General features: G+C 40.3%; 2 protein-coding genes across 3 annotated transcripts; both read left to right on the top strand.

Annotated features, from left to right (window-relative positions):
• The first annotated feature begins 390 nt into the window (after positions 1-390).
• On the top strand, positions 391-9,311 carry si:dkey-266f7.9 (uncharacterized protein LOC100006223 homolog). Of its 2 annotated transcripts, none has more exons than XM_061060542.1 (8): positions 391-545; positions 2,675-2,774; positions 4,479-5,049; positions 5,725-7,826; positions 7,918-7,976; positions 8,072-8,122; positions 8,238-8,432; positions 8,543-9,311. In XM_061060542.1, exons 2-4 carry the CDS (start codon positions 2,704-2,706, stop codon positions 6,103-6,105), a joined length of 1,023 nt encoding a protein of 340 aa, XP_060916525.1. In that variant the 5' UTR covers positions 391-545; positions 2,675-2,703; the 3' UTR covers positions 6,106-7,826; positions 7,918-7,976; positions 8,072-8,122; positions 8,238-8,432; positions 8,543-9,311. The 2 variants fall into 2 exon arrangements, with proteins under 2 accessions (XP_060916525.1, XP_060916524.1); XM_061060541.1 differs by having other exon boundaries at positions 7,918-7,980.
• A 300-nt stretch (positions 9,312-9,611) lies between these two features.
• mrpl9 (mitochondrial ribosomal protein L9) lies at positions 9,612-13,543 on the top strand. Its single transcript, XM_061060544.1, has 7 exons — positions 9,612-9,928; positions 11,543-11,702; positions 11,805-11,929; positions 12,010-12,063; positions 12,169-12,270; positions 12,396-12,479; positions 13,233-13,543. Exons 1-7 carry the CDS (start codon positions 9,845-9,847, stop codon positions 13,524-13,526), a joined length of 903 nt encoding a protein of 300 aa, XP_060916527.1. The 5' UTR covers positions 9,612-9,844; the 3' UTR covers positions 13,527-13,543.
• Positions 13,544-13,706: the final 163 nt, after the last annotated feature.

Here is a 13,706-nt window from a genome sequence, read left to right as displayed (position 1 = left end):
CCACCTGTAGTGTATACACAAAGTCAGACCCTTTAATGCAGCGGTGACTAGAATTCATTATTATATAATTATATTATTATATATATGTTTTTTAACTGACGTTTCCTTTTAGCCTGTCACATTAAACACTATTCATCTTTCATAGAATTAAAAGATACTATTTTGGGAATGTTAAAGGGAGAAGAAGATCCTCCTGCTGACGCTGACTGAAGCTCAACACATAACTCACAAATCTTAACAATGTTTGACCCCCTTACTAACTTGAATTTTTCATTAATTTATTTTTTTTGCCTCTGAGCCACAATAAGTGACGAACATGATTTGTTGAATACGCCTCTCGTTCAAACACCCCCCCTCCACCCTCCACCCTCCCCTCCCCACCGTTCCATGGTATTTCCCACAATAACATCCCAGGTCGAACACACTGACGCTGTCATTTTGCCTCTGACCCCTCCACTCTCCTCTCCTCTCTCTCCCTCCCTCTCTCCCTCATTCTGTCTCTAGCTGCCTGGTCCGGACCGAGGACGAACACCTTCTGGTTTCAGGTATGAAACATGGTCTACACATCAGCAGCTTTGACAGAACAGAGCCTTTTGGCCATTAGTCTTGTTTAATCCTTCCATTGAAGCCTGCATGCTGAGCTGAGGTTGACATCAGCCCGGGCTTTGGATTGTTGTTTGTTATTTGTACTGCCTGTCTGTGATACATGAACATTTCAGGCCTCTTTTTTGTTGACTGAGCATCTACAGTAGTTATGAGGGAGGTGTCAAAGCAGTGACAGCAACACAGTAAATATTGTTTATTTGTATATACCTCAACTGAGAAAATTGTGTTTTATGTGTAAGCTCTATAACTTTAGCAAACAAATGGAGTTTTCTATAATAATCTCTGAAGTCATTAACAAGATCAGAGTTTGTATTCTGTCACCGTAAAGTCAAGAAAATACGTACTGTCGATTTCATGTTGAAAAATACTTAAAGGATTTGTTCAATCATTCTAAACAGCTGCAGTACATTTATAACTCTGTAGTTCTTGCCTTTTCTGTCATGATTTGGTTTTGTATTTGAGTTTCCCTGTTTTATCCCAGTGTTGCTTGTTTCCCTTGTGTGTTAATGTTCCCTAGTGTTGCTGGTTTTTCCCTTGTGTGTTTCCTAGTTTTGTCTTCAGTGTTTTCTGTTTTATTTTGTCATTTATTATCCTCGTGTATCTCTGTGTTCTAGTGTGTTTTGTTAGAGTCTTGAGTTCTGTGTGTCTTTAGTGTTTCATGATTTAGGTTGTAGTTGTCCTCAGTGTTTATTGTATTCCTGCCTCTGTGTGTTTCCCAGTGTGATTGCCCTGATTGTCCTCACCTGTGTCTTGTTAGTCTCACCTGTGTCTGATTACCCCATGTCTATTTAGTCTCTCTGTGTTTCTTCCCTTCCGTGTCAGTTCATTGTTGTAAGTTGCCAGTGGTGTTTGGTGTTTGTTGGAGTGTCAGTGTTTCTTAGTGTTTCTCAGTGCTTGTCAATTTTTGGATTTTCTCAGTTTGGACATTTTGATAGATAGTTTTAGTTTTTTCCTTTTTGTTTAAATAAATAGTTGTATTAGTTTATTCTGCACTTTGGTCCACCTCCCTTGTTTTACACACCGAACCGTAACAGAATGAACTGACCCCTATGGACCCAGCAGACCAAAACCCCCTTCACCAGGCCCTCTCCAGCCAAGGAGCCCTCATTGGAAGACATGACAATATGCTACAGGAAGTTCTGGACTCTCTACAGAGTCTTCAAAGGAATCTCTCCCACATCAACTCTCAGCTCACGCAGCTTTCAGGTCAAGCCGCTACTCCTGGTACATCACGTTCAACCTCTGTTCCCGTGCCCCAGCTCAAGCCTCAGCCTCCCTGTGCCTCAGAACCACAGCCTCACTGTGTTCCAGCAGAGCGCTGTCTGCCACCAGTTACGGCAGAGCGCCGTCTGCTCCCTATTCCTGTTACAGCGGAGTGTTGTCTGTCCCCTGTGCCTGTATCTGCTGAGCTGCGTCTGACTCCCCTGTCTCCGTGGGAGGCCCTGCCCACTCCTATGACTCCTGTGTCTGCGTGGGAGGTTCTGCCCACTCATGTGTCTCTGTGGAAGGCCCTGCACACTTCGGCTCCCTCGTCAGAGGCCCTGCTGACTCTGCCCACCCCTGTGTTTCCATGGGAGGAGGCCTGGCATCTCACTTGTCCCGTGGGTTCATCTGGTCGGCCTTCCGGCCGCCCACCCGAACTGCCCCCTGGGCTTGGTCGGCCTCCTGGCCGTCCGCCTGAACTTTACTTTGACTCCGGACCACCAGGCTGTCCGCCTGGAGGTCAGGAGTTTTGTTAGAGTCTTGAGTTCTGTGTGTCTTTAGTGTTTCATGATTTAGGTTGTAGTTGTCCTCAGTGTTTATTGTATTCCTGCCTCTGTGTGATTGTCCTCACCTGTGTCTGATTACCCTATGTCTATTTAGTCTCTGTGTTTCTTCCCTTCCGTGTCAGTTCATTGTTGTAAGTTGCCAGTGTTGTTTGTCATGTGTTAGTGTTTCTCAGTGCTTGTCAATTTTTGGATTTTCTCAGTTTGGAAGTTTTGATAGATCGTTGTAGTTTATTCTGCACTTGGGTCCACCTCCCTTGTTTTACACACCGAACCGTAACACTTTTCTCTGCCAATCATAGATCCTGTCATCCCCTCTGATTGATCAGACATGAAGAAATACATCACAGGAGGCCCAGTGAAAGTACAAATGATGTATATAGAGCTTCTGGTGTTGGTGGGGTGAGTGGTCATTGTTACAGACTGAGGACAACTGCATACCTCTTTTATTAAGGAAGAAAATGTAATGTGAGGACATATTATACCCCTTTTCCAACAGTCACCTGTGGTCTAAATGAATATGTTCTGTGCTTTGGTCAAATATAACATGAATCAAGCACCAGAGGAGGTTTGTGACCCTGTATAAACCAGCGCTCTCAGAACGCTGCGTTTTGGTGTGTGTGTCTCTTTAAATGAAATGAGCCCCCATGAGTTTTCCCGGAAGACATATCCGCTTAAAATGGCAGATCTGTGCAAAAGTTTTGTTCTAGGCTTGGGATGGAGTCCATGTGTGGAGATACCAGGGGAGGGGAGGGGAGGGGATTTTTTTTTTTTTTCAACCAGAATCCCACTGTGACATCACAAACTGAGCAAATTTGAAACGGAGCATTTTTCTGTGTTGTCAGACTTATGCAGACCACAAACAAAGGACTGGATGGATTTATTTCACATTTTATGGGTCGGTAGACACTCAGGTTACACAAATATATGTTCAAAAACACTGTAGAAGTGGATTTTCCATGATATGATATGATATGTCCCTGTAAGTATTATTTAAAAAAAAAAAAAAAAAATGTAAACACAAAATTTAAATAACTGAAATTATCCAACAAACTCAAACTTGAATGTACAAAGACTGTAAAACTCCACCCTAATAATTATAAAGATGGCCTACAGGAGGACAAAATGACTGATAATAATTGTCACTTCTTCAGTCAGGTAGTACGAGGGAGGATTAGGGCCACGTTAATAATAATTTTGAGATTAAAGTCTTAAATTTACGAGAATAAAGTTGTAAATTTACAACTTTATTCTCGTAAATTAACAAGTTCAAGACCAGCCTGCTCGAAAGTGATGAAAGTAGAACTCTTAAAGTCTTTAAAGAATAAAAGAATAAAGTGGTTATTTTAGTCTATATCAGAAGAGCAGCAGCATCCTGTTCTCAAATGACAAACATGGAGCATATTGTCCTAAAGGTTTCACTAATAAGGAAATAGGATACTTCCTTGTGTAGTCGATAAAAACAGTTCAAGAGAAGTTTTCACTTCAACTTGAAAGACCTTGTTTATCTGTAAAATGATGAACAGGACACAAACTGTCTCTGCACATGAGACACTTTAACAAGGCAGACTGATAACAGACACAAATAGTTGTGTTGTTTACTTATGCAGATATGAAACTACACATGCTTTTGGCACAACATCATCTTCACATTGTCTTTAAAATATCAGCACCCTGAAAAGATACTGCAAGAAACTGAAGAAAGAAGCACACTGACTTGGAGGAAGCTGTCTGCAGAGGAAAATACTTTAAGAGTTCTACTTTCATCATTTTGCACAGGCTGGTCTCGAACTCGTTAATTTATGACTTTATTCTTGTAAATGTACGACTTTATTCTCGTAAATTTACTAGTTTAATCTCGAAATTGAAACATTTTTTTTTTAACATGGCCCTAATCCTCCGTCGTAAATTAGAGCAAAGCAGTCCTCAGATTGATAAAGCACAATGATGTGACAGGTGTTTGTATTTCTGCCTGTAGTGACAGTGATGTATCAGACGGCTTTAAAATCCCCACATCATCAACAATAAGACTCCAACCCTTGACTTTTTGACAAGAAACATTTCCAATGAAAACCATATATTTGACAAGTCTCTGCTATGTTTCAGAGTCTTCGGTCTGAGTCGTGGTGCCATTCAGAGACCAGACTATGACGACACCCCAAAACCGGAGTTCCTTAATCCGTCCTGGATGGCGAGCATCCCTGACGATCAGCCGCTGTCTGAGGTCACCATGCCGGGGACACACAACACCATGGCCCTGTATGGCGGTGTGTACGCCGAGTGTCAGACCTGGAGCCTGGCCTGCCAGCTCAGAGCGGGCGTCCGCTTCCTGGACGTCCGGGTCCGTCATGTCAAAGGGAACCTCACCATCCACCACGGGGTGTCTTATCAGCGGGCGCACTTTGGACACGTGCTGGAGGGTGTGGCTGAGTTCCTTCAAGAGTTCCAGAGTGAGACAGTGCTGATGAGGGTGAAGGAGGAGTTCAGCGAGACGTATGACATCTACGGAGCTGTGGTCGATCACATCCACCGCTACGCCCACTGGGACCTGCTGTGGCACAGCCGGCTTGTGCCCACCATGGCAGAGGCCCGAGGGAAGCTCATCATCCTGCAAGACTTTTCTGGACCAGATCTGGGGATGCGCTACGGTTCTCTGGACATAGCTGATGACTGGAAGGTAGGAAAATGAAGTTTATTTTGGTTAAGCCTTGCATTAATAAACTAGTACTTACATGAAGGAAGGAAAGAAGCAGAGAAGTTGCCAGATGTTACAAAATGAACTGGTTGGGACATAAGTAGAAGGATTTAGCTGATTGAGTTTGAGGTGCCTCCTTCACATCATGAAAAGGATTTAAAGGCTTAATATGCGATTTTTCAGACTTAAATATAATAGAAATCAAGTATATCCTCTGAAAATAACTCTGTGAGTCATGACTGTCTACAATGGGTGTAACACCCGAGTCCCACTGTCTGTGATGTTTTCAGAGTTTTCAGAGTCCTATCTTCAGTTTGTTTACATCGTCAGGACGGCCGGCTGACTCCTCCCCTCGTGTATAAAAGTTGTTTAATTGAGGGACTAGAGAAGAATAACATACTGTACTCACTGCTTAACTGTGTTTCTAGATCACGCTCATTTCAGGTAAATTTACATGCAGTGTGAAGATACGAGCATAATAAAGATCGCTAGCATTAGCATGCTAACACAACAATGCACCGTGAGTTGTTTTCTGGATCAAAAAAAAATCGCATTTAAAGCCTTAAAACAAATGAAAGTGGGTGCACACAGAAGACTAACTCTTAAATTTGTTTAAACTAAAAATCAAGCTTTTAAATCATTGAACTTTCCTCATAGGTTCCAACACTCCTTCATGTGGAGGAGAAATGGCAGAGTGTCTATGATCACCTGGAAGCTGCACCCACAGGAAACAAAGGCCAGGTTTTTCTCACCTTCAGCAGTGGGGCCGGTGTGTTCGCGTACCCCAGAGCCGTCGCTCAGCGCGTAAACCCGCAGCTGTACGACTACCTGAGGGCCAAGACGGATCTCAACCAGAGGCTTGGAATCATTTGCATGGACTTTCCTGCATCTCCCATGATTCAAATGATCATCGATTTCCAGCTAAAAGAGGTCATCAAGAGAAGACAGGCCTTTCAATCAGTCCCTAACAAGTTAAGTTTAAAATATAGAATTTCTTCACTAAGAAAGATGATGAAAAATAAAGCTGTAAACGTCTGAGCCAAAATCACTGTAGTGAATTACAGATGCAACCAAAGATACTGTATACAAAATGAATGAAGTTTTCTGCAGGAATAAACTGCTGTTTAAACTTTCAAAGTGTGTTTTAATTGCTGCTTTGAAACATTTTGACAATCAACATCATCAGAGAGAGCATTAGGAACCTTTAGTGAAGTCAATTGATTTAGAAAAACAACAATAATCTGGAAGTGTTTTGCTGACTTTACAAAGCTTTTTGGTTTGTTGAGTGGCTGGAAGTAGTCACATTTCTTTGACACAGGGTGGCAGTGCAACTTCTTGGGTGTGCTTGTTGTTTGTGTCGACAGCTGCCTGGTAGCACACAATTGTCAACCTTTGCATCACAAACTCACTTCAACTGTAACATAGCTTTTTTCAAATCTCCAGCTGCCGGCTTCATTCTTAATCTATCAGACAGACGGATAGTTTCCCCTCAGCTCTACTATCTTTGCATGGTATGCTGTTGCCTTTAAACATTGATAAATAATGAAATGTTACCTCTACACTATTAAAGGGACTAAACATCCATTTACAAGTCTTGAGTTTCTCCTTCAAGAGGCTCAAACACTGCCCCAAGTGATCTCTTTACTTTCTATCACTTGAGGCAGTTTTTTGTTTGGGCTTTGAGAAGAAAACTTCTCTCTTCTGTTTGAGGCTAGCTGCTCAAGACGACACAAGCAACAACTACCACACTGCTAGAATCTTTCAACTGTGGACGGGCCAGTTGCATTTTTGGTAATGTAGCTTTTGATTAGGAAGAAAGGTTGCCGTAAAAGAAGACAAAATATATGTTTCTGTTGCAAGGATTGAGATGCTTTAAAAAACTGGAACACGGTAACAGAAGTGCCACATTTAAGTATCCTTTGAGTATCCTTTAATTTGACATCAACAGAAGCCATCTTTCTTTTGCAAGTCCCAACACTTTTAAAGTTGTGCAATACCGAATCTTAGAAGTCCTCTTTCAAGATGGTTCAATTCACATCACAGCTGGATTTCAGTCTTACTTTCCGACATGCAGTTTCTATTTAAAGGTTTGATCAATAATAAATATGAGACCCTTTTTTAGAAATCATTTGAGTATTTTGCATCATTTATTTCAGCAGTATTGCATATCTACTAATAGCTGAATGGAAAGCAAAATCATTATCAACCACAAGCAGCTGCTTTGAAAGAAATTGTAAATGACAAACTGCGTGGTAAAAAACGCTCCCTGTGGGTCTAATGAGTTCTGATAATACAGTATTTACTCTGCAAAGGCAAATGCATTGCCTAGTCTTTTCTACACCTGACTATCCCTCATTTTGCCCCGTGCTTTCCCAGTATCACTTTTAATTTACTTCAATGAATTGCAAAATGTTACATTTAAAAGAAGAAGTATGGTTTGCTATCGCTAACACATGAGAACATGTGATTGGTTGTGTGGTTAAAAAAACTCACTTTGCATGCAGAATGCCAGTCAGATAACAGAGTTTGATTTTTATCATGATTTCCTCCTTGTTAAAATGCACAGAGTGTTGCGAAACGGTTGTTGTAATGTGGGCTTGTGACAAAATGTGTCCACATCCTGTCCAAACAGCAAATGATGTTAGAGTTGAGAGACTTTGTTAAAGATAGGTGACGGCTCATGCATAGCGCTACGCTCACTTGGTGAATACTGGAAGAAGAAAAAAGGCGTCAAAGTGCCTCGGATCAAAGATAAACAGGTACAGTGTAAGCATTGTGCTGCAGATGCTCCTCCTGTGAATGTCAGTGTTTAATTGTGACAAGTATAAGTGTACATTTTATCCACTGCAGATATGGAAGAGTCTCAACAGGTTGAATTCAGGCCTCAAAGCGCCGTTCTGATTTCAACAGTAGGTGAGAAGTCTGTTCTCCATTAAACTCAAGTCTGCCTTTTTTAAAACTCCATACCAATCATTGACTCTGTCTTTCTCCTATTTTTTTGTAGTTCTGATCAACATTATGTGGTGGGTGGCTATGATAGCCTCCATTGCTCTTGGTGGGTTTATATTATTTTGATCACTATAATATTTTAGATCTTGTGTTTTTACTGCGAGTCTTCCTTCTATCCCACTTCACATTTTTTCTGGTTCTTGATACCATTCATGATTCAGGGGCTACACATCTGCACAACTGTCCACTTCAGCCCAACATCCCCATCTACCTGATTGTGTTTGGAGTGACCAGCATCCTCTCTCTAACTCTGACCTCCTTCAGCAAGAGATGGGAGAGGAACAGCTGCACCTCCATCCTGATAACGTCCTGCATGACCCTCCTGCACCTCTTCAATTTGGCCTGGTTCATCGCAGGTTAGATACTGAAATCTGAAAGTAGCATGCAATAAAGCTTTAACTGTTTGGTTGTTTTGTGTAGTTGTTATTCAGAATAAATGAAGATGTTCTGAAATGTTGCCCTGCAGGCACCTGCTGGGTTTATCCTATATACCCCCCCAACTACACACGTGGAGCTCCGTACTGTCACAAGACAACCTACCAGATTGCCTTCATTTTCACCACCCTGGTGTGGGTCGCTATAGCTTGTACATTCATCTGTGGTTGTTGCGTCGCTCTGCTGGCATGCTGTGGGACTGTCACAGTAAGACACAGGTTGATACCCAACCGCAGCTCTTTCTATGGTGCAACTAGGGATTCTTCTGCTGCTGGTGATGTGTGATTTAAACCTTTGTTTTTGTTTTTTTAAATGTTAAACAAATTCGTCGTAACAAATAGTTTGACAAGAGTGGAATATTTTACTGATTCTGCTACTGCTCAGGATTCTTTTCATTATTGTGTTAATGTTGGTTTTTGTTAATTTCCATAGTACAGTGTGTGCACAAAGATGTAAACTGCTACAAGATTGTTATCTCTGAATGGTTCCTGTTAACACTTGAGTCAGTGCCTTGAGTCACTCAAGACTTGAGTTTTATTTTTGTAACATTTTATTCATTTTGTGTATTTGTCTTTTTTCCGTCTATCAGCTCTGTCCATTTTAATTAGACTAGTTGTTTCCGACAGATCACTGTATAGGGCTAGTCTGCTGAAACAGAACAACTATGTGTCATCACGTACTTCCTGTTTACACCCAAATCTAACAGTTAGTGTTTGAGAAAATACTTTGTAAGATAGCCGTGTTCATTGGCAGCTAATACTTGAGTTTTGCCACTTTAAATAAAGAAAAGCTGACTTTGATTATTGTCTCTATCTTCTGCTTTGACAGTGATCAACAAAATGAGGCTCAAACATGGGAATGTTTGCACACAAAAAAAAGCTTTATACGAAACAAAAACCTTTATTATGCAGATAGGCTTCACACTACACTCTGATGTGTGATTTAAACCTTTGTTTTTGTTTTTTTAAATGTTAAACAAATTCATCGTAACAAATAGTTTGACAAGAGTGGAATATTTTACTGATTCTGCTACTGCTCAGGATTATCCTCAGACTGTGAACTCTAATCAGGCACAGATCTTTTTAAGGGTAGCTTTTAATTCAGGCTCCTTTGAGGACACCTATCCCAGCTTGTTGGGTCCTTATACGTCACACACAACCGACGATAGTTAGCTTCTGGCTAAAATGCATGCTGCGGTCCTATGACAGGTTACAGCTGGTCATTTGAAAGTGGAGGTGCGTTCAATAAAAAGCTGCATTGAGTCTTTTCTTTGTATTTGTGTGTTGATAATAAAGCGGAGTAGAGACTGTTTTGGTTGAGTTAACACAGAAACATGTGGAGCTCCGGCCGACGCGTCCTTCAGGATCTGTTCATCCTCCCTGCAGCTCTCAGGACTTTCTCCCTGACTCCTGCTCAGGTCAGTCTGTCAACATTTAAACTGGATAATAATAATAATAATAATAATAATAATAATAATAATTTAAACTGAAGCCTGTACGCTTTGTTCCAGAAATGATTCTCAAGTCTCATATGAGGCTGTGTGGATTAACGTTCAGTATAAACCCTTTACATGAATAATGGAGCTGTAGTATGAAGAAGCTGTGTCTCTTAACATGCACTACAAGAATGTCAGAAAGTGGCAGATTAATCACAGAGACAGAGTTCTTCACGTGAAAGTGATCGAAAAGAGACACAACAAATCCAAACATCCTTCAACCTGAGTGTTTGTTGTTCTTTTCTTTAAGTAATTCCAAACATTGACTGATAGGTTGAAATCTTTTTCCCAAACATGTTTTCATAAAATAAAATGAAAGAAACATAAAATACGACAAAAAAAGAACATGGCAAACCATATTGACCCTCTATTGTACTTATTTGTAGGACTAAGCTTACACGTTTTTCTGAAGTGTAACATATTGACAATATTTGATATTAATATTCTTCAAATAAGAAGCTTTATTTTTAAAGTTAAACACACGAGTGCAAACTTTGCCAGAAAGCTTTAAAGCATTTTTAATTTTTAATTCTCAAGTGAACTATTACTCAACAAGACAAATCAATAACCTCTACCTCCCAATGTGTAGTACATCTCGAGGACTCAATAAGATACTGTGGAGTCAAATTATGGAACACGCATATTTATTTACTTGATGATTTTTTGTCTTTTTCTAGATACAAATTGAGACTCAGAAATGTTTTGATGTCAGAAAGATTTGTAGTGAATAGTGAATTGTCCTGATTTTGTTATATTGTCTACATACTGTATGTCCTGCTTTGCTCTTTTTTTATGTTTTCAGTGTTTGTATGTCATTTTCAATTGGGGTAAATTTTATTTGTGATAGTAAATATTCTTACTTTGTTATTTTTACTGTATTTTATTTTAATTTAGTTTAATCTCTTAAGGTGAGGTTTTGAGATAAGCCCTCATTCTGCACATGTGTGTTATTTTTCTGTTTGACTCTTCTTTCAAAAAATGTGCAAATAAACTAAACTAAACGTACAGTATGTTTCCCGACACATTATCTACTTTTCATCAGCTACAACACATGTTTCCATCCAGTGTCAGTAGAAGAGGAAAAAAAATACTAATGACTAAAGATTATTGTTGTTTTTCTAACAGGCCTTAATGGTCATAAAAACAAACTTCTAATATGCCTGTATGAATCTCAGTTTTTTAGTATATATTTTCCATAAAGATTTAGTTTTGTATGCTGTAACAAGTAGTGGTCATTAGATGTGTTATATAGAAAAAAGAACGTCCACTCGTTTTATAATTTTATATTTTGTATTTTCATATCAAATTTTTGCTTATTGAGGATCTTAATGCTGTTTTTAACTGTGTAAAGAGTTTTTAATTGCTCTATGTATGAATGGTTCTATGTAAATAAACTTGCATTACCTTTTTAAAGATACACAAAAAGACAGCTTCTATGTTACATCCATGAAAGCTTGCCGAAGGTGTCTGTAACCCTCCCTTCGTTTTTAAGGACATGACAGCACATATTAAAGTGTGTGGTTGATTTCTCCTCAGAACACAGTTGTGGTGGAGCGCTGGTGGCAGGTGCCTTTATCTAAAGTTGGCAGTCCTCCGAGGCTTCATCCCCGAAGACACAGAATCTACAAGCTGGTTGAAGACACCAAACACCTTCCCAAGGAAAAGATGGAGCTCATCCTGACGCAGACCGTTCCCAGTGAGCCTCTTCAGTCTCCAGTTCATGAGATCAGAGTATTCAGTGCTTTAATGAAACTCTTTGTGTGATTAAAAAAACAACAACTTGTGTTTGTTCTGCTAGAGCTCGGTGGTCGAGGAGACTCGGTGTTTGTGAAAAAGTCTGTTGGCAGAAATAAGCTGCTGTCCCAAGGCCTCGCAGTGTATCCATCACCAGAGAACAAGCAGATGTTTGCTGAGGAGATCAGAGTGTGTATCGCTTTTTACTACTGTCATCTATTTACCCTCACACGTGTAGTTATTCACTCCGTCACCTTTTTCACCAACAGCTTCTACGAGAAGGAAAGCCAGAGGAAAGAGTGCAAACGCGTACTGGACAGTTGGTGAGTTTGTCTTTCCCCCTCTGAAGTGATGAACCTGAGAGATAAGTCACTAACACATGAGAAGAGAAACATCAGGGATTGTTTTTTTGTTTGTTTTCTTTACAGACAGTGGAGTACCTTAAAAGCTCCCATCTGAAGATAAACCAGATGCCCTCTGATGAGTTCCAGGTCCATAAAGAAGTTGTGTGCCGACAGTTTCTCAAGAAGGTGGATCCCGATTCCCCCCCCCCCCTTAAATTGATTCATCCTTAAAATCTCATTTTCTATAACTTTAACTAATTGAAGTTTCTGCTGAACCTTCAGTAATTGACCTTTCAAAATGTTTTCCTCAGCTGGGAGTTGTTGTTCCACCTCAGGCGTTGAGTCTTCCATTCGATTCAGTGAAGGAAGTGGGCGACTACTGGTGTGAAGTAACGGTGAGAATTTTCTGTTTTAATGCAACACGTGCATCACTTATCAGCAGTAAGTGAATACCCATGCTGTGGGTATCTTATTTAAAAGTTAGTAGAAATCAATTCCAAACTATTAGAAATGGTTTAGTTGTGTTTGACCTTGTAGGTATACTGTTTTTGGTAAGGAAAAAAAAAGCTTGCAGCTACATATATATCAGGGTTTTCCCTGGCTCACAATATGCCTTTTAGGGGTCACTGCGCACAACAGTAATCATGATCTGTCCATATACTACAGTAAAGGCTATAAGTCAGTGTAACCTTACTTGACAGAAATGTTTGCATTTTCCTTTTATTTCGGACCATTTCATAATGGAAAATCTACCGACATTTGACGCTTGGAGGGTGTCAGCGGAGCGCCGTCCAGACCCGGTCAAAACAAACAAACAAACAAACAAACAAACAAACTGCATGTGTAATTGGATGAGAGGGGAGTTGACTGCTGGAAGTCAGAGAAGTTGTATTTAAGTTTACGTTCTGCTTGTTCAACAGTTGTTTGATATGTTGCAATTCAAAACATTCAGAGGGAATTGCAATTAGAATAATCTTCTTTTTTTGGGGGGTGCGCCAAAGAATCCTCTATGCAGGACAAACCCTGCATATAACAAATTGAAAACATTTTTTCTTCTGCTGTTTACCTTGAGCCTTCTTTTATCCCAAGAGCACTTTTGGCTGTTGCTCTTCCAAAGACCTAACAGCATATTTCTTTTTATCTCTCAGGTAAACGGGATGGACAAAGTTCGCATCCCTTTGTCAGTGGTTCCATATGAAGACCAGTCTGCAAGTTACCAACGTCAGCTGAAAGCACAAAAGCTGCAGCTGGAAGAGGAACACGTCTCAGAGCCTGCTGATGAGCAGGAAGCTACAGCACAGGCTGTTTCTGACGCTACAGTTCAAGACTCTGAGAGTCAAGTGAGTGAAGATTCGGCATCAGCAGAAGCCTCAGCAGCTGTAGAAACACCGACAAACCAAGACACAACAGCACCACCAAGTGACAGCCCGAAAAAAGATTAAAGGACTGCACGAGAAGATATCTGCAGAACTAGATTTTGTTTGTCTGTAAAACTTATTATACATGCATAAAAAGAGCCCAGTGTTGACAGTGTTGTTAAATGAAGGTTTTTTGGAAACTGCCAAAGAAGATGCTGTTTATTACACGGCAACTTCAAGTATTTGTGGAGTGCTGCCAACGTC

The sequence above is a fragment of the Labrus mixtus genome, chromosome 16 (genome assembly GCF_963584025.1).
Source record: "Labrus mixtus chromosome 16, fLabMix1.1, whole genome shotgun sequence".
In the NCBI taxonomy this organism is placed as follows: domain Eukaryota; kingdom Metazoa; phylum Chordata; class Actinopteri; order Labriformes; family Labridae; genus Labrus; species Labrus mixtus.
The sequence above is the reverse complement of the archived record's forward strand: the minus strand, read 5'-3'. Positions and strand labels throughout refer to the sequence as shown.

Bases quoted from the DNA above. Each gene is read 5' to 3' on its own strand.
- mrpl9 (XM_061060544.1), top strand. From the start codon at position 9,845: ATGTGGAGCTCCGGCCGACGCGTCCTTCAGGATCTGTTCATCCTCCCT. The intron at 12,271-12,395 runs GTGGATCCCGAT...TGTTTTCCTCAG, and splicing joins GCCGACAGTTTCTCAAGAAG to CTGGGAGTTGTTGTTCCACC. The intron at 12,480-13,232 runs GTGAGAATTTTC...TTTATCTCTCAG, and splicing joins ACTACTGGTGTGAAGTAACG to GTAAACGGGATGGACAAAGT.
- si:dkey-266f7.9 (XM_061060542.1), top strand. From the start codon at position 2,704: ATGAAGAAATACATCACAGGAGGCCCAGTGAAAGTACAAATGATGTAT. The intron at 2,775-4,478 runs GTGAGTGGTCAT...GCTATGTTTCAG, and splicing joins GAGCTTCTGGTGTTGGTGGG to AGTCTTCGGTCTGAGTCGTG. The intron at 5,050-5,724 runs GTAGGAAAATGA...CTTTCCTCATAG, and splicing joins ACATAGCTGATGACTGGAAG to GTTCCAACACTCCTTCATGT.